We start from the raw sequence: 19422 nt of genomic DNA on the forward strand, positions 1-19422 counted from the left end.
ACAAATTGAAAATATTAAGCAGGAGATTAAAGCTTGCATATTGGGTTGAGAGTTTTTAATTTAACATAAAAATAGTTAGCTTTATGTAGTACAGAAGATAACTGCAAAGTACTGGGATTATGTTTGTCCTTCTGGTACTCTGTTTTTAAGCAGAATTATGTAAGTATCTTTTTTAATATTTTTTTCTTCATCTTGGTTGCTTAGTGGAGGATAATCACTGGGGAAATTGGGAGAAGCTGAGAGAAAATAATTTCTTCGCAGTGAGATTCTCATCAGATTTGAAACTTTGTTAGTTTAGATTCCGTCTAAATATAATAGGTATGTTAATAAATAGGATATTTTTTTAAAGTAATCTTTTAAGCAGTCTTAGTGAAAGAATTATTACAAAACAATGGCTCCTTGATTATTATAAAATTAATTTATCCTTGAATATTTTAGGGCTCCAAGGCATTTACTTTCACTTTTGCATGTCTGACTCACTTGTGCTCTCTTTAAAGTTCGATAAACAGTTGGAAAAACGATCCGAGAAGCTGGATTCTGTGCTGGAGTTTAACATTGGAGATGATATGCTGATTAGCAGGATCTGTGGCAGGTGTTAATATTTATAATTTATTTCAAGATAAAGCGCATTAACAGTACCTTACACACCAACGATACCCAATTACACCCACCTGACCAATTAACCTACTAATCTGTGCGATTTGGAGACAGGAGCACCCGGCGGAAACCCACTTGTTTACAGGGAGAGGATACAAACTCCTTACAGGCGGTGGCAGGAATTGAACCAGGGTCGCTGGTATTCTATTAACATTATACTAACTGCTACACCTCTGTGTTGTCTTAAATTAATTATTAATAGAGTTAATATAGATTAGTTTACTTGGACAGTTAAGATTTAAGTATTGATGGGTGTAGCTTTGCAGAACTCGGCATTAAATGTTTTACAGTATCACCAACATGGAAAAATCTGCAGATGCTGGAAATCCAAAGTAACACACACACAAAATGCTCAGCAGGTCAGGCAGCGTCTACAGAAAAGAGTAAGCAGTCAAGGTTTTGGGCCATAACCCTGCGTCAGGAATCAAAAAGAGAAGGGTCTCGGCTCAAAATCAAGTCAAGTCAACTTTTATTGTCATTTCGACCATAACTGCTGGTACAGTGCATAGTAAAAATGAGACAATGTTTTTCAGGACCATGGTTTACATGACACAGTACAAAAACTAGACTGAACTATATAATGAAAATACAGAGAAAGCTATACTAGACTACAGACCTACACTGGACTGCATAAAGTGCACAAAAACAGTACCGGCATTACAATAAATAATAAACAAGACAGTAGGGCAAGGTGTCAGTCCAGGCTCTGGGTATTGAGGAGTCGGATAGCTTGGGGGAAAAAACTGTTATATAGTCTGGTCGTAAGAGCCCGAATGCTTCGGAGCCTTATTCCAGAAGGCAGGAGGGAGAAGAGATTGTATGATGGGTGCATGGGGCCCTTCATAATGCTGTTTCCTTTGCGGATGCAGCGTGTAGTGTAAATGTCCGTGATGGCGGGAAGAGAGACCCCAATGATCTTCTCAGCTGACCTCACTATCCGCTGCAGGGTCTTGTGATCCGAGATGGTACAGTTTCCGAACCAGGCAGTGATGCATCTGCTCAGGATGCTCTCAATACAACCTCTGTAGAATGTGATGAGGATGTGGGGTAGGAGATGGACTTCCCTCAGCCTTCGCAGAAAGTAGAGACCCTGCTGGGCTTTCTTTGCTATGGAGCTGGTGTTGAGGGACCAGATGAGATTCTGTCAGGTGAACACCAAGAAATTCGGTGCCCTCCTGAAGTCAACAACCATCTCTTTTGTTTTGTTCACATTAAGAGACAGGTTGTTGGCTCTGCACCAGTCCGTTAGCCGTTGCACCTCCTCTCTGTAAGCTGACTTGTCGTTCTTGCTGATTAGACCCACCACTGTGGTGTCATTTGCGAACTTGATGATGTGGTTCGAGCTGTGTGTTGCAGCACAGTTGTGGGTCAGCAGAGTGAACAGCAGTGGACTGAGCATGCGAGCCCCTGTGCTCAGTGTGATGGTGTTGGAGATGCTGTTCCCGATCCGGACTGACAGATCTCCCAGTCAGGAAGTCTAGGATCCAGTTACAGAGGGAGGTGTTCAGGCCCAATAGGCTCAGCTTTCCAGTCAGTTTCTGAGGGATGATTGTGTTGAATGCTGAACTGAAGTCTATGAACAGCATTCAAGCGTATGTGTCTTTTTTGTCCAGGTGGGTTAGGGCCAGGTGGAGGGTGATGGCAATGGCGTCATCTGTTGAGCGGTTGGGACAGTACGCAAACTGCAAGGGATCCAGTGAGGGGAGCAGCAGGGTCTTGCTATGCCTCATGACGAGCCTCTCAAAACACTTCATGATGATGGATGCAAGTGCAACAGGACGGTAGTAATTTAGGCAGGACACTGAAGACTTCTTCGGCATGGGGCGATGGTGGCGGCCTTGAAGCACGTTGGAATGGTGGCGCTGCTCAGGGAGATGCTGAAAATGTAAGTGAGAACATCTGCTAGCTGGTCTGCACATCCTCTGAGCACTCTACCAGGGATGTTGTCTGGTCCAGGAGCCTTCCATGGGTTGACCCTGCACAGGGTTCTTTTCACGTCGGCCACAGTGAGACACAGCACCTAGTCATTCGCAGGAGGGGTGGACTTCCTCGACGCCACGTCATTTTCCACCTCAAACCGGGCATAGAAGTTATTCAACACATTTGGGAGGGAGGCATCAATCACCTGCACAGTCAGGTGATGTTGTCTTGTAATTGGTGATGTCCTGGATGCCCTTCCACATGCACCGCGTGTTTACTGTTTACTCTTTTCCATAGATGCTGCCTGGTCTGCTGAGTTCTTCCAGCATTTTGTGTGTGTTGCTTTGCAAAATATTAATTGAAACAATAGTAAATTCAGATTTGATATTGTTAACTTATTGTCCTTTAAGAGCACCATCAAGTTCGTAAAGATAGTATTGGTATCACAGGATTAAATCCGACTTGACGACCGAATGGCCTAATTCTTCTACTATGTATTATGGTCTTGTATTGTAGAAAGGCCTAGATAGAGTGGATGTGAGGAGGATATTTCCTTTGGTGGGAGAAGTTTTGGACCAGAGGGCACAGTCTCAAAATAGAGGGAAGACCATTTGGAACAGAAATGGGGAGGAATTTCTTGAGCCAGAGAGTGGTAAATCTGTCGAATTCGATGTCACAGGCAGCTGTGGATGCCAGGTCATTGGGTATATGTAAGGTAGAGGTTGATAGATTCTTTCATAGTCAAAGTATGAAAGGTTATGGGGAGAAGGCAGGAGACTGGGGGGTTGAGAGAGAGAAATGGATCAGCCATGATGAAATGGCAGAGCCAACTCGATGGGCCAAATGGCCCAATTCCGCTACAGTGTCTTACGGTCTTATAAGTCTACTATCAGTTAAAGTCTCTTAAAGTGAAATATAGCCATCCAGTGAAAATTAAAAGTGACATTAATGAGGAGACTATGTAACAACCATGTATGTTTCTTTATATATGTATAGACTGGTCCATCAAGCCAGTGGACGCACCTACCACGAATTGTATAAACCACCCAAAGTGCCCATGAAAGATGACGTATGTATAATGAATCGTGATTGTGTAACACATTTTAAACTTGTACAGTTAGACTATTATGAATGAAATAATCTTCCCAAAAGTTCAGTCCTCAGAATGTACAGGCTGTGCAGGGCCTGAAAATGAATGTTATTTATTTAAGTTGAATTCTGGTTTGCTTCCATTTAATGTAATTTGTGCTTCTGTTTCTACATGTAGTGAAACCTTTTAACACATACCTTCGTAGTTGCCTTGGCTGCATTATATTTGTTTTCATTTCTAAAACTTGCAGCTTATTTTTCTGCTTCAGTGTTTCATGTGTCACTCTTTGAAAACCTCATCAGGGGTGGGGGGAAATGTGAAAGTAACAGCAATTCACATTGCATACTAGCTAAAAGGCTTTTAGAAATTTTACAGTCTGCTAGCAAACCCGAAGCCACAATGTATGACTTTATTTCAGCTTTTCTAAGTGCTGTGAAAATTATCTTTTTGTCTTTTTGGTTTGACAATGTATATAAATTTAGTAGTCCTTTTGTCATGTCTTTCCCAATGTATTTCTAACTGAAATTCTAAGGCAGGAGTTCCCAGTCTTTTTATGCCGTGGACTCCTACCATTAACTGAGGGGTTGGGCACCGCTGTTCTAAGCCAGTTTAAAAACAAAAAAATGGCTAAAGCACTCTATTAAGTGGGCTTAATTTTGCAAAGTCAGTGATTAGTGTCATACCAGTAAGTTTCTTGGGTGGGTGGGGGAGTGATTGGCTTACATCCTTTCTGGGAGTAGTGAGGTGAGACCAGATAGGGAAGGAGTTGAGGAGCTTGTCTCAAGAACAGGGTCAAGGTTAAGAATTGCTCCTCGCTTGGAGTGCTGACTGACTGTCTGAGACAAGGATTTTGATTCTGGCTCTCGGAGGTGTAGGTCCTTGCATGTGCGGCCACAGATGATCTTGACAGAACCGATAAATCTGGGCCTGACATCAGGCTCTGCCCTCCCTTTTGCTTCCGAGATCTGGAATACCTGTATTGGGTGCATCAAAACACAAAAGAATAACCCAACAATGCTGCTTCTGTTAAAGCTTCCAAATTGCCAAGTAGAAATGAATCAACATCCCCAAAGCTAGAATCTTAATTACATTCAGTCAATTTCTTTGGGCAGTCATGGCTGAGATTACTAAGTGGACAGGGAAAATAATTTGAGCATTAAGTCATCGTCATCATTATGTGCTGTGTTGTATGTCATCATCATGGTCTTAGGACCATGATTGCTTTTGGAAGACTTTTCTAAAGAAGTGGTTTGTCATTGCCTTCTTCTGGGCAGTGTCTTTACAAGACGGGTGACCCTAGCCATTATCAAAACTCTTCAGAGACTGTCTGCCTGGTGTCAGTGGTCACATAACCAGGACTTGTGCTCATATGAACCTCCACCGCCTGCTTCCAAGGTTTCTTGTGACCCTGATCGGGGATGGGGGCTGAGCAGGTGTTACACTTTGCCCATGGGTGACCTGCAGGCTAGCAGAAGGAAAGAGTACATTACGCCTCCTTTGGTGGAGACATGCCTCCGCCCCGCCACACAGGCGATCAAGTCATTGACTCAGAATGGACAAGTGCTTTCGGCTGTTGAACTTTTGGGTCAATTCGTCAGAAGCACCAGAAATCCATCATATTAATGAAAAAAAATACCAGCTTCCAAATTACCCATTACCGAACTGGTTGAACACTCTTCTCCCGCCCCATTTCCAAAGCTAATGCAGATAATTCCTGTTTTTCATCCATTTGGGTAATAAATTCGCCCTTGCAGAATTTACAAATCAGCACCCAAAAATTTTGAAATACAGAATAAAATTCACCGTCATAAAGTTTGTGTGCGTCGAGGATTGGGAAGAGGAAAAAAGTTATCTTTTAGAACTGCTTTCCAGGGAAGCAAGTCTAGATTCATTATCACACAAAATATCCCAGGTGTTTTGGCTGAAGTTTCTGGAAGTTGGGTGTTACTCTAGCAGTTATCTTTTAGTTTTGTGACTCCTGATGTTTGTAGACAGATCGCCAGAATGAGCAGTGGGATAGGCATATTTGATTTGTATTCCTCACAACTCTTCAGCCTGGTCTCTATATCTGTGCATGTGCATGACGCTGTAATTATTTTGTATTTTTCTGTACTAAGGTAACCGGTGAAGCTTTGATAAAACGCTCGGATGACAACGAAGAGACTTTAAAATCTCGCCTAGCTTCTTATCACACCCAAACCAAGCCCCTTGTTTCATATTACCAGAAGAAGGGGCTTCATACAGCAATTGATGCAGCACAGTCTCCCGAAGTAATTTTCTCTGCCATTCTAGCTGCTTTCAGTGGAGCTACATGTAAGGACCTGGTTATGTTTGTTTGATTTTTAATTGCTAAGCAGTCAATGATTACATAATAAAGTGGATTCTGGTTAATTGGGACACATGGGTCTAGTACATTTTGGTTCAATTAAGTGACTCCCCCTAGTAGCTGAAGTTTCATGCAAATTTTAATAAAAAGTTATAACACAAGACACATAATGTATTTAAGTGAAATCATCATCAGGTGCCGTGCCCAGTTTGAGCTTTGTCTGCCATGGTCCACACACTCCTGTTTCAAGTCAAGTGGGTCAATTCATTGGTATTCATTTCCAGTTCTCTGGCTGCTGTCTCCATCATCATTTGTCTTTGCCTTCCTCTTGCTTTCTTCCCTTCAATCTTTCCCATAGTTACCGTGCATCCCAACTCCTCTTTCCTAATCACATGTCCAGTGAAGTTATGTTGCCTTTTCATGATCTCATACATTATTTCTCTTTTAGTTCTTGTTCTGTTCATGACACCCTCATTAGATATTCGTTTCATCCATGATATTCTTTGCATCCTCCTCAAAAACCACATCTCTGCTGCTTCAATTCGTTTCCTCATGTTACTAGATATAGTCCAACATTCTGAGCCATATAACATAACTGGATAAACGTAACATTTCAGTACTCTGAGGCGGGTTGTCATGCCTAGTATACTCTTCATTCTCATAAAGGTGTGTTTTGCCATCCCTATTCTTCTTTTGATGTCCATGTCGCACCGGCCATCTGACGTCACCCAGCTTCCTAAGTAGCAAAGGTTCTGTACTTGTTTTATGTCTTTCCCAGTTATTCTCAGCCTGCAGATAGGATTCTCCTTTTTGGATATCACCATACAGAACAAATTGGAACACTACTAATAGTACCACAGTACTATAAAATTGTGTTTGTTCGTTTGTTCATTATGTGCTGTGTCATATAACATGGGCAGTCATGGCTTTTCCATGACCATGATTGCTCTTGGAGAGTTTTTTCTACCAAAATGTTCTGCCATTGCCAGCGTATTTACAAAACAGGTGACCCCAGCCATTATCAATACTCTTCAGAGATTGTCTGCCTGGTGTCAGTGGTCACATAACCAGGACTTGTGATAAGCACCATCTGCCCATACAACCATTCACCTCTTAATCCCGTAGCTTCACATAACCCTGACTGGGGGCTAAGTAGGTGCTACACCTTGCCTAAGTGTGACTTGCAGGCTTTAGTAGAGATGTATCTCCACCACACCACCCTATAAAACTGTATTAGATCCTAATAGTCATTGATGGAGGATTTCATCCAGTGTATGCAATATACAAAATCAGTGCAAACACCTAGTGCAGATAATGGACTGCCTTCATACAGTGCTGTCTATCATTGCATTCTCCAAATCTTCATTTTCATTGTAACATTCAAGATGGTTGTCAGTAATTCGTAATTCCTAACTTGTTGTAGTGAAATCGTTATATTTTCACTCCAGGCTGGTTCTGGCATCTCCAAGCCCGAGTGCTTGAAACCACAGTGAACAAAACGGTTTTGAATTGTCTTACTGCTTATTTCTTGCCAACTATTAGTGACAATAATCCATGCTCTTTGAAACAAACACACACAGCTGACGCTGTTTAAATATTCACTCTAAGCACAGTGTAGCATCAAACCAATTTGAACCTGTTCAGCAACAATCTCTTGCCCCAGTGAAGCAACAGAGTGTCTCAGATAAACAAAAGGAATCCTGGCAATTTAAGTTTTTGTTCTTTAAGAGTTGTCCCAAATAAGCACTGCCCCAATTAAACAATGGCTCAATTAACCAGAATCCACTGTATTTTGCTTGAGGATAATTTAGATAACTGGAAAAGAATTGAATCTATTTATTACAACATTTGCAAAAAAAAAGCTTAAAAGAATGTTAGTAGTTTAATCTGTCAATCAACTGCTATAGTTTATATTTGATAGTTGAATATTATTTAGTTCAACTTTTGTTGTGGCTACTATTTTAATGTTCCAAATCATAGTTTATCAGCTGTTTAGTTCAGAGCCATTCTGCATATCTAAACCAAATGTAGTAATCTGAATTTCCCACGAGTTAAATTGTTTAAAAGGGTATAGTCATCAATACAGATTATGGTGTAAATTAGCTAACCTGATAGGGGAGGAAACTGCTATGATCTTTTTTGTATTCATCAAACTTTTGCCTCTCTCATCAAATGCTGTTACTCATATTTGTCTTTGGCTTGTCATCATATACCATGAAACTAATCATCAATATTCAACAGACTTAAACTTCTTTTCAAATAATAGCATAGTGTAGATTCTTGCAAGAATTAACAAAAGTTACTGATAACTCCCATCTCTTTGACTTTAAAAATAAATTCTTGACTAGACTTAAATAAAAATATTACTTTAGAGATCAACTGTTTTGGGAAAAATACCATGAGTCATCTTACCAAATTATCTCCTTAGTGTAGAATGTGTCACAGCAGTGGCATTTTTTAAATTCAAAATATTACAGATTTTGATTTAGTGTCATCAAATCTAGTAAGGTCTTGAAGCAGAGTATTGAAACTGTGAGCTACTTTCTGAAATGCCATTTACAAATCTCAAATTTCAGCTCCATCTGAAATGGGATCATTGAGTCTACACATGTTGTCCCACTTCTTCCACCATTTGTATCACTCCCTCAAATCCTACAAGGCGCCAAAAATCTTTCTCTCTGGCTCAGGTTTGCTATCAGCTGGCAGAGCAGTCGAATTGTTAATTAGTACATTTGAGTAGAATCAGTGAAATAACTTGTTTCGGGTTCTCTTCAGCTGAAAAGTGAAGGCTTGGTCTAATCCAGGGGTTCCCAACCTGCCATTGGCATTGTACCCTGTCACAAAGAATGGTTGGGAGTTTGGGAACCGCTGGTGTAACCTGGGCAAGATGACCTATCTGTCTTCATCTTAACTGCAACTTCTGATTATCTCCCTCCCAAATGTATCTTCAAGGACTGTATGATGTTTAGAATGTTAAATTTGCTTAGTTTTTTCACTAAATAAATTGGAATAGTAGAACTAAAATAGCTATGTTAATATCTTAAATTTTTTTTTTAAAGTTGGAAAAACATACCAATTTAGGCAGCGTAATTGGAGAGAACAGTTGTTATTTTGGGCAAATGTGTGATGTCAGCTGCTGTCCACCCCACTGGTGCTGAACTGTCTTCCTAGTTTTCAATTATTATAAGTAAAAACCACTGCCACCCTTAGCTGAAGTCAAATTTGCCTTAGTGACTTAGTTAATCATTTGTAAAAACAAATCTATGTGCCACTTTATTTCCGAGTTTCATTTTGTTTAAGTGTCAGTGTTAGATTGTTTGTAGCATCCTATTCTAAGGGCTGGGAATCCTCCAGGTCCCCACCAGTCCTGAGTAGAGATTCAGCCTCACTGTTATTCCAGTGTACAACTGAGAATTTGGTTGTAGCTAATTCTGGCCGATTGAAGGAGTAAAATTGCTTTTAGCATAAGTACAACTTTGATTGTATTTGGAGACTCTGTTCCTAATATCTACTTCAATTAATGCATCTTGTTCCAAAACTGAGAGCGGATTTGCCTGCAAGTTCAAGACAATGTTTTGACAATTTGCTCTGCTGTGTTTTGTAAAAGAGTCAAAATAAAGGCAAACCAGTGAAGTTCATCCATCTTGGAGTGGTCAGCTTCATTTAAATATGTCTTAATAAAAGAGAACTCTGAAGCATGCTGTTTACTATGAAGAAATAAATTTTCAAATACACAAATTGAATGACGATATAAAAGCAGGTGCTGGAAATCTGAATCCAAAGCTCATCCTAGAAATACTCAGCAGACTACCAGATCCTTCTTGGAACATGTAATCACCCTTCCCATGGCCTCCATTTCCCTTCTGGATTAAATAGCTACCTATCAGTAGTTGGTAGTGATAATCACAACGGGGGAGCATCGATGGCGAAACCCTGGGTTTACTAAGAAACCTCTCTCTCATATTTCTTACATTTTGTATGTAGATAACAGGTTACAGTAGCAACATCTTAAAGTTAGGGTGTCACAGTTAGCACGACGCTATTACAGCTTCGTTGGGAGTTCAGAGTTAAATTCCAACATTGCCCATGAGGAGTTTGTACATTTTTTTTCCGTGAGCATGTGGGTTCCCTCCAACTGCTCCATTTTCCTGCCACGGTCCAAAGACCTACCAGTTGGTAGGTCATTGTAAATTGTCCCGTGACTAGGCAAAGGGTTAAACAGGTGGGTTGCAGTGCAAGGCTGCTCGTTGGGCTGGAAGGGCCTACCTATTCTATGCTGTGTCTCGAAATAAAATTAACTTAAATTTGGTAGTTAAAGACGACCCGCATTTATATGGCACTCTTCAGCAGCTTGGTTCCACAGAGCACTTTGTAGATGACTGCACTTGAAAAGTACTCTCACGTCCTTTTAAAAGGATTACTGTTACTTAAAATAAATCCCCCTAACCTATAAATTTCGGTGGTGAAGTGTGACTGGGGAATTAGTAAAATGGGATGTTGAAAATGTGCATAACTGTTCAGCTTTGTAACAGCATAGTCTGAGTTTCAGTTTGGAACACTTATTACATTGTGAATTGAAGCGTGAGGGATGTGGTCAGCACAACGCTTGGCAGCACCAGCCACCTGCATTCAATTCCCACCGCTGTCTGTAAGGAGTTTGTATGTTCTTCCCCCGACCGCGTGGGTTTCCTCTGGGTGCTCCGGTTTCCTCCCGCAGTCCAAAGACGTATCGGTTAGTAGGTTAATTGATCATTGTAAATTGTCGTGTGATTAGGCAAAGGGTTAAAGCAGGGGTTGCTGGGTGGCGCAGCTGAAATGTCTGGAAGGGCCAATTCTCCGCTGTATCTGAATAAAGTAAAATATTAAGAAATATTCTTGAGGAGTGCAGCCTTTGGTCTATGACTATTAATGTTGTGAATTGAAGCATATATTAAGAAGAAATGTTCTTTAGGGCCCTATTAAATCTAGGCCAGCAGAACAGTTCTTAAACACAGTTTAGTTATAATGGGTGGCAAAGCTGAGGCTGTCTGTAGCAAATGTAATTGAGTATTTCGTATTTTTTGCCATTATTCCGTCCACAATCCAGAATTATCCCTATTTTCCACGTGATTCCTGTTCATTAATAAAATTATTATTTCTATCTTTTGAAAGAAAGCTACAGGGAACTTTCTCGGTTACGTCATTTAAACTTCACTAATCTGCGATTACTTTTAACGTGCAAATTATTGTTAAAGCTGAATTTCCTTGTGTGGAAGGTTACATGGTTCACCTACATTTGTCAGGCATTAAACATTGACGCCAGTGTTCTTTCAAAGACGCATCCCTTTTAGGGGATGTAGGAGCCATGTATCTTATTTTCTGTATGTGTTGTACGTATTTTATGTTGTGCGTTTATTATGGGTAACTTGTCACGTGTGTTGAGGCATGGTAGAAGTGAATAAGTATAGTTACGTCTTCATGCTTTGTCTTGGGTCAGTTTTTAGTCCAGGTAGAGCTGGGGGTGGGAGAGGTGGGTGAACCATGGGATGATTTATTTATTTATTGTTTTGATTGCCTGCTAATTGGAACACAAGCTTAAGATTGTTATATCGTTATTGGACCACTTAGAATTGTTAATTTAACATAGAAAATCTGCAGCACATTACAGGTCCTTCAGCCCACAACGCAACCTACTCTAGAAGCTGCCTAGAATTTTCCATGTACCTATCTTAAGAGTCTCTTAGAAGTCTCTGTTAGTTTTTTAACATTACAAGATTGTTCGTCTTTGCTAGTTTCTTAATAAAGGATTGAACATAATCTTTTGAACTTCGGAACTTCGTCATTGTGGATAGCGAGTCATACAGTGTCGACACTCCCACCCCTCCATGCTCGGTCTCAGAGCAGTTTTGGTTTGTAACCGCTACAGAAGATTTCTTTTGTTTTGAGGTAGTAGAAATATCGTAAATAGGTTGACTTAAAGCAGATGATTAAGAGCTGGGATTAAATAATGCCAGTGGAAAACTTGGGCCATTAGTTAAATAATTAATGATCAGGTTATTGATTTACAAGAGTGATGTTCTGAAATTAAACGTATGTTGGGAGGGGGCACTTGGCGGTGTTCATTGTTATGTGATCTTGTCAGTCAAGGGCCTCAGGACCTGAGGTACAAATCCTTTCTCAGCCTAAAATTTACTTAACCCTCTTTTTATCTCATTGCAGCCAAATGAAAATTATGGTGCCAGAGAGTTTCCCAAGCCACAATGTGCCAAGCGATCAAGTTTGCAAATGTTTACATAATGAGATGGGGATATTTGTTTTAGTACTGAAGTGCAATTCAGTTTTTAAAATCATGCTGTGGAACATAATGTGTGAATTATTGAGTGCTGTTACTTGTCAATTAATTTCTCCCAATTTTTTATGGATCATATTATGGGAAAGAGGGAACATTTTCAGTTTATGCAGAGCCGTGTTATATACTGATAACTTTTTCCAGCTGCCTTAACAATACTACATATTGCCTTATGGGGAGGTGCAAGTTTGTCACATGAGCTAATTAAGAATAATCTTTTTATGAATGATGGAGCAATAAAGAGATGTACACATTTACCATGCTGTTCAAATTAAGTCTTTTGGTTGCATTTAAAGCTTTAAGGGTTACTGGATCTTCCATGAAGTAAATAACCCATTACTGTTAAATTTAGGGGTTCCCAATCTGGGGGTCCACAAACCCTTTGCTTAACAGTATTGGCCCACGGTATAGAAGAGGTTGGGAGCCTCTGTTTTAATTGAATATATTTAAATACCTTGGATATTAAGTCATTTGCAGTTTCTTTGCAAGCTATTTTTTTACCACAATATGTTTATTTGCATTTTAATACCATGAAATACAGCTTTTACCTTCCTATACTTTCTTATGTTATTCAGAAAATACAGAAGTTGCTGTATTAACACAACAAACAAGACAACACACACAAAAAAAACACACAAAATGCTTCTCCTATTTTAACAAGTGGTAAAAAATGTGTAAAATTTAACAGGTATTTATAATCAATAAATAAATAAATAATATAAATCTTCTACAAATTTTGGAAGCTGCATTGTCTACAGAAGATAATACTCTTAATCTTCTGTTAAGTCCACATCCTTGACGTAGTTAATGAAGGATCTCCATATATTCTCAAATATCTGCTGTTTAGACCTTAATATATAGGTTATCCTTTCCAATGGGAGACTTTGAGAACATCTGCCTTATCCATTGAGTAGTGCCTGGTCTATGAGTACTTTTCCATAATTGTGCAATACATGTTTTAGCATGAAGTAAGCTGAGATCTATAAGTGCTTGTAATTTTTTCTGTAATTATGTTTCTCTAGGTACAAACTCAACAGAAAGAGTTTAGGGTCCAGTGAAACTTGTTCTGAAATAATTTTCTTGATTATAGCTCGTACTTCTTCCCAGAATGCTCCAATCTCTCTACATTGCCACATACAATAAAACAATGTACCTTTAGCTTCTGTACATTTTGTGCATATGTCTGATATGTTTTTGTTGTATCAGTTTAATTCCACTGGTGTGACATATGTCAACATTAACCATTTGTACTGTATCAATTTAAGGCGAGTGTTTATTGACTTAGTATGAGCATTGGTACAAGCTGTTTTCCACTCTTCGTCCGAAATTTTAAGCTGCAAATTTTCCTCCTAAGTTTTCAATTTGTATTGTGAATTTTCAGACAAGCAAGATACCAGCAAATTATAAAATTACAAAATGATACCCTTTCTCAAACTGTCCTTTATTGTAATTTTTTTTCAAGTGTGAATGTAGGGATCTGGCAATTGTGTTGTTTTGGTTTACCTTAACAAAACTTCTTAGCTGGAGGTATTTGTAGAAATGTTTACTATTGAGGTTAAAGGTACACCTCGAAGCTATGTTACTTTGGATTACAATTTCTTCTCCTTTTGACAACATCAGTTCCAATGCACAATGACATTTCATTGCCATCCTTTAAGCTTTCAGGTTTCTGAACAGTTAGCATGGTGAAATCACCAGTTGAAATGTCCTCCAATTAACTCTTGGCAACATGAATTCCTCAAGCTGGATCTTCTCAAACTGCCCGCCTCAAAGCCTACTCTTTCTTTACACACCCACACTCCAATTTAATCCAACAACTTAAGCCCCTGGGCTAACAGTTCATCAAGAAACATATGTATCTCATCTTCACAAGTCAAATTTTTTTCTGGAGTTTTCAAGTATAAGTTGACATTCCTTTTACAAACATTAATTCTATTTAAAATAGGTGAATTTAGCTGATAGTGTTTCAGCCTGGGTGTGGAGAAATCTTTTACTCTCCCTCAGGCACTGTGCTGTAGCCACAGAGTTCATTCCTCTCATCAGTCTGAAACTAAACTAGATGATTTCCAAAATCATTGTAAAACAGCTCCCTGAATGAGCCTTGGCCTAATCATGTGTTCCATTTCAATGGCTAAATAAATTTTATTTAGAATTTTGGTTCATGCACGGCCCAGCAACCCTCCAGTTCAACCCTAGGCGAGTCACAAGGATAATTTATGATGACCAATCAACTGGTAGGTCTTTGGATTGTGGGAGGAAACTGGAGGATCGGGAGGAAACCCACACATACACTGTCCAGATGCACAACCGAAAGCTTTACTTTTTTTTGAGATGCTTCTGATGCAATGTAAAGGTTGGTTTGATAGTGATCGGGTGCAGAGTTTTTTTTTCACAAGTAAACAAGCTGAACAGGTTGATCATTGATTTCTGGAAGCCATAATTATCGCTGACAAAGTAATAGTATGGGCCGAATCCTGCTGGCTGAAGTTGAGAAATGCAGAGCCAATTAGACTTTCGAGCTGTGGGGAGTCTGGGACCCGCACACTTTCCACTGCGACGTGCTGAAGGCTGAGGTATCCCGCCGGTCACGTGGGCGCCTTACCTGAACTGCTGCGGGGTTGCTGGGCTCAGCCCGGAGTGGCCCCTGCCTGAAGTAAAGAGCCAAACAGTCCAACTCTTCATGCCAAGGGTCGATCGCTGGTGTGTGACAAACGACCTGCTTGATGACCAAGTGTGAACTGTGACCCAGAGGAATAAAGTAAATGAAGTGAGTGTTTTATTTTAATAAAGAGTATAAAATGTTTAAATATTTTAAGTGTAAAGCTATTTTAATAGCTCCCTGCCTGGAGATATTTACATACGTTTAAAAAGCTGTTTATCGAACTGTCGGCTGTTTCAGATGGGAACTCGGGATACACCGCATTTGTACGTGGAAGACACTCTGAGCATCAACCATCCCAGGTCCAGAATCATCTGGCCTTAGATAGTGTTTTTTTGGGGGGGGGGGGGGTGGGGTGGGTGTTAAGGAGAAAACAGTAGCAGCAGCCAGATCTACGGTTCTGCTGCAGGGCAGTGAGAAATGTAAGTGAATGGTGACCTGACGTAAGTGGGAGGAGACTTCATTGTCAGAAGCAGAGATAGACCTTCTGTTGGCATGGCTGACAACCACAGGATGGTGTATGTAGGGAGTTTAGGTGGAAGGTTAGAAAGCATGACCTCCAGGGATGATTGCTCCCTGTAACACATGCTAGCGGGGAAGATCGTGCAGGTGAATGTGCGGCTGAAGACTGGTACAGGAGAGAGGCCTCAGATACTGGGTTCTTTTCCAGAGCGGGTAGGAGCCACCCAAGAAGGACGTGTTGCACATCCACTGATGTGGAACCAATATGCAGGGAGGTTTGCTAGCTTGACTTGGAGGGTTTAAACTAGTGTGGAGGTGGGTGGGAACCAGAGCAGTAGGTCAGCTGGTGAAGACATTGTGGAGATTAAGTTATCTAATTTTAGGAACAAGTAGGGCTAATTAAGAAGAAATATAGATTGGGTGAATGCAAGGAGGCTTTCTCCACAATAAGAGGTCATGGGTTAAGGGTGAAAATGTGAAATGTTTAAGGGAAACTTTTTCACTATTTATTAATAGTGTGGAACGAGCTACCAGCTCAAGTGGTGCATGTGAGCCCACTTTCAATGTCTTAAGAAAAGTTTGGTTAGATACATGGATGGGAGCGGTATGGAGTGCTTTGGTTCCGGTGCAGGTCAATGGGACTAGGTGGTTTAAATGGTTCAGCATAGGCTGAAGGGCCTTTTTCTGTGCTGTACTTTTGTATGACATTTTGTATTAAAATATACATTAGTCAATGTATAAAGCAGGTGAGTCATATGTAGCAGATTAGTCAATGTGCAAATTCTGGATTAGTTCATGGAACTACAACTATAGATACTTGGCTGAGAGAAGGGCAGGGCCAGCAACTCAGTATTCCAGGATTTAGATGGCCGTGATATGATAGGGAAGGAAAAGAGGTAAGAGAATCTCAGAGGATTAAGGAGAATGTTACAACTGCACAGTGTGGACACCTTGGAAAGTTCAGCCAGTGAGAGGCCACGAGTAGATCTCGGGAATAAGAAAGGTGCACTCACTGTGGTGTGGTGCTGATTGAAGATCTGTGTCCGCTGCCATTCTGTAAGGATTAGTGCTGGGATCAGAAGTTCAGAATATATATGAATGATTTGGATGAGAATATCAGTGGTTAGTAAGCCGATGAATGAGAATTGGTGACGTTGTGGATAATGTGCAAGTTTGTCAAAGGATATAGACCAGTTGGAGACGTGGACACACAAATGGAAGATGGGGTTTTATCAGGACAAGTGTGAGGAGATGCACTTTGGGAGGAGGCTTGGGATAGAATGATATGTGAATGCACGTTCACAGCTCCCTGCAAGTGGCAACACAAGTAGATATTATGTTAAAGACGTACTTTATCAGTCAGGCGTTGCGTGTAAAAGATGGCAAACCATATTGTATAAAACTTGGTCGATTGCAGAATGAGGAAAATCTATATTGTACATTCTTTCGGGGACAGTATATACCAGAACTCAGGCCTGAGAAGCATCATAATTGGATTCCATGCCACAGAACAGGGCATAATTCATCACCGTCATTATGTGCCGTGTTGAATGAGGTGGGCGATAACGGTCTCATGACCGTGATTGTTCTTGGCAATTTTTTTTTACAGAAATGATTTGCCGTTACCTTCTGGGCAGTGTCTTTACAAGACGGGTGACCCCAGCCATTATCAATACTATTCGGAGATTGTCAGCCTGGTCACATAACCAGGAATTGTGGTATGCACCAGCTGCTAGTACGACCATCTCCACCTTGCCCAGGGTTTGGGGGCGGGGGGCTGAAGGCCAATGGAGGGAAAGACCGCTTTTGATAGAGACGCATCTCTACCCCACCATCCCTTCTATGCATTACCCCGTTTCCTCCCACACTCCAAAAGACGTATCCTACCGCTTGGTAGGTCAGTTGGCCATTATAAATTGTCCCGTGACCGTAGGGTCAAATACTGGGACAGCAATATATAAATAAATTGAAGGGTTTGCGTCGGTATAAGACTCACGATTGTATCATTGACCAGCTCACCCGAAAGGGATGGAACCGCTGTCATTTAGACTCCAGGGAACCTGGCAAATTTCTGACAGCGCAGCCCTGTCACGGTGCCAGGCTCCGCTGGCCGACTGCACCCAAGCCTCAGGATTTGGAGGGGGCCAGTCCCTCTGCAGGAGGAGCTGAGAACACGCAGCGCTGTGGCTTTCTCATTTAATACGCTGCTGATCAAAAGAAAAATCGGATCACGATGCCCCATGGTTCGGGAGGTGCGGAGCCCCGTGGAATTCCGCACTAAAGCGCGGCTTCCTCGCCGAAAGGAAATCCCTGCGTGACGCGCCCGGTGACTGCGCACCCGCAGATCATCTCAGCATCTCGTCCCAGGGTGAGGTACGATGGGTGGTGTCGGAGGGAAAAACTAATCTCATCTTAGAATCCAGCCCCGGCACGATCAGGGTAAGAGGAGGCTCGGCGCCTTTTATAATCAGTAGTACCAGCGCGATAAAAGCATATTTGCGATATGTTGGAAAATGCTGCAGTTTATCTGGCGTGTTTCCCCTGTGATATACCCTGTCCAATTGTATTGGTCCCCTTAAAATCGTCAAATCTGTCGAACGCAGTCTAATTTCCACGGGGTTATAGAATACTGAATGATGTTCAGATATAAGAATTTGCTGATTAAGGGAAGAATTATTTATAAATGAAATGGGGTGTAGATGTTTTATTATAAATGGCTTGTATTTTTTTAAGAGATCCAACCCCCCTCCCCCCGTCTTTATTACTTTAGTTCTTTCATCTGCTCAATCAGATCTACTGATCAACGGGTTCGGTTTTCATTGTGGATAAAGGCTAAAATTTCCGAAATACGAAGATATTTCAAGCTTGCAGTTCACCTGGGCCACCTGCACTGCATACAGGAATTGGACAGTCACTTGTATCTCCGCTTTCTGTTTGCTCAGAGATTTTAATGAGTTCAGTTTAAGACTGCCTAAAACTATTGTTACACTGATTGTCGCAATCACTAATACCCGACAGGTATTATAACGTGGATATTTGAATATGTAACTCTATTTACAGAAGGAAGGGGAGCGTCTGGCATTGCTAGGAACGTGTCCTGGTTTAAAATGACACAGGTCAGAAGTGTTATTCCGGTACACTAACAATATTTGAATGTTCTGACATAACCATCTGTTTTCCCATTAGACTTTTAAATTCACACGTCTGTTCATTGGGGCGGGGTCATAACGCAAAGAATTTTACTCCGTCACGTCGTGGGATGGATGTAAGATTTAAATAGATTCTAAATCTGTGCAATTTCGAATCGATAGAATTGCAAACTCTTTTTGCATTAGTGTATCATTTGTCCCCCTTGATCGTATTATTGGATTATTTAGAGAAACGGCATGGATTAGGCCCTGCCAGCCAGCAACCCCCTAACCTAATCACGGGGCAATTTGCAATGACCAATTAACCCACCAATTGGCAAGACTTTGTACCGTGCGAGGAACCCGCGCATTCGAAGGGGAGCAGGTTGACTCCTTACAATGGATTGAACCCTGAACCCTGAACTCTGAACTCCCGGGCGTCGCGCTAACCCCGCGGTCTCAGGCTATGAGCATCGTTTACAAGCGCACAGTGGATGAGCTATATAAACGTGGTTCGCTGCAGTCTGAAGAAATTCAAGCAAGTCTTTTTTTTATTTTTTAAAATATATATATTGTACCGCTAACGGTAATCCGACTCATTGAATCTATGCTGGTACTCAGAGCAATCGCCTCAACCTCCTCACTTATTTTCCCTATAACCTGTTCACTCCCTCCTGCCTCTGGTACCATTCACCGGAGGCAATTTACAACGACTAGTTAACCCACTACGCAGCATGGAGATTGTGCAGACTTGGTACGGATGGAGGTCGGGATCAAACTTGGGTCTGTGGAGGTGTGAGACAACCCCTCTGTCTACTGCATGTGTGTCCGTACAGAGGTGAAGTTGTGTGA

The 19422-nt window shown here is 41.1% G+C and overlaps 2 protein-coding genes and 1 long non-coding RNA gene across 6 annotated transcripts in view; 2 read left to right on the forward strand and 1 right to left on the reverse strand.

Annotated features, from left to right (window-relative positions):
- Positions 1-12578, forward strand: part of ak2 (adenylate kinase 2) — a 36922-nt gene extending 24344 nt beyond the window's left edge. For 2 of the 3 annotated variants that reach the window (XM_059954655.1, XM_059954652.1), the window contains 3 exons: positions 498-592; positions 3574-3646; positions 5785-9631. In XM_059954655.1, coding sequence (XP_059810638.1) covers positions 498-592; positions 3574-3646; positions 5785-6006 — 390 coding nt within the window. In that variant the 3' untranslated portion in view covers positions 6007-9631. Of the gene's footprint in view, positions 1-497; positions 593-3573; positions 3647-5784; positions 9632-12191 lie in introns of those variants that run through there. The other variant, XM_059954654.1, reaches the window with a different exon arrangement.
- Positions 12331-17852, reverse strand: LOC132383540 (uncharacterized). The gene is made up of 2 exons (XR_009508707.1): positions 17462-17852; positions 12331-15059 (listed from the first exon to the last, which is right to left on the reverse strand). It is a non-coding gene; the product is annotated as an uncharacterized LOC132383540 (long non-coding RNA).
- rnf19b (ring finger protein 19B) overlaps positions 14950-19422 on the forward strand; it is a 154467-nt gene continuing 149994 nt past the window's right edge. Inside the window, exon 1 of one of the 2 annotated variants that reach the window (XM_059954646.1) lies at positions 14950-15088. The gene's annotated coding sequence lies outside the window, so the exon portion shown is untranslated. The remainder of the gene's footprint in view (positions 15089-19422) is intronic. The other variant, XM_059954644.1, reaches the window with a different exon arrangement.

The sequence above is a fragment of the Hypanus sabinus genome, chromosome 30, assembly GCF_030144855.1.
Source record: "Hypanus sabinus isolate sHypSab1 chromosome 30, sHypSab1.hap1, whole genome shotgun sequence".
Classification (NCBI taxonomy): Eukaryota; Metazoa; Chordata; class Chondrichthyes; order Myliobatiformes; family Dasyatidae; genus Hypanus; species Hypanus sabinus.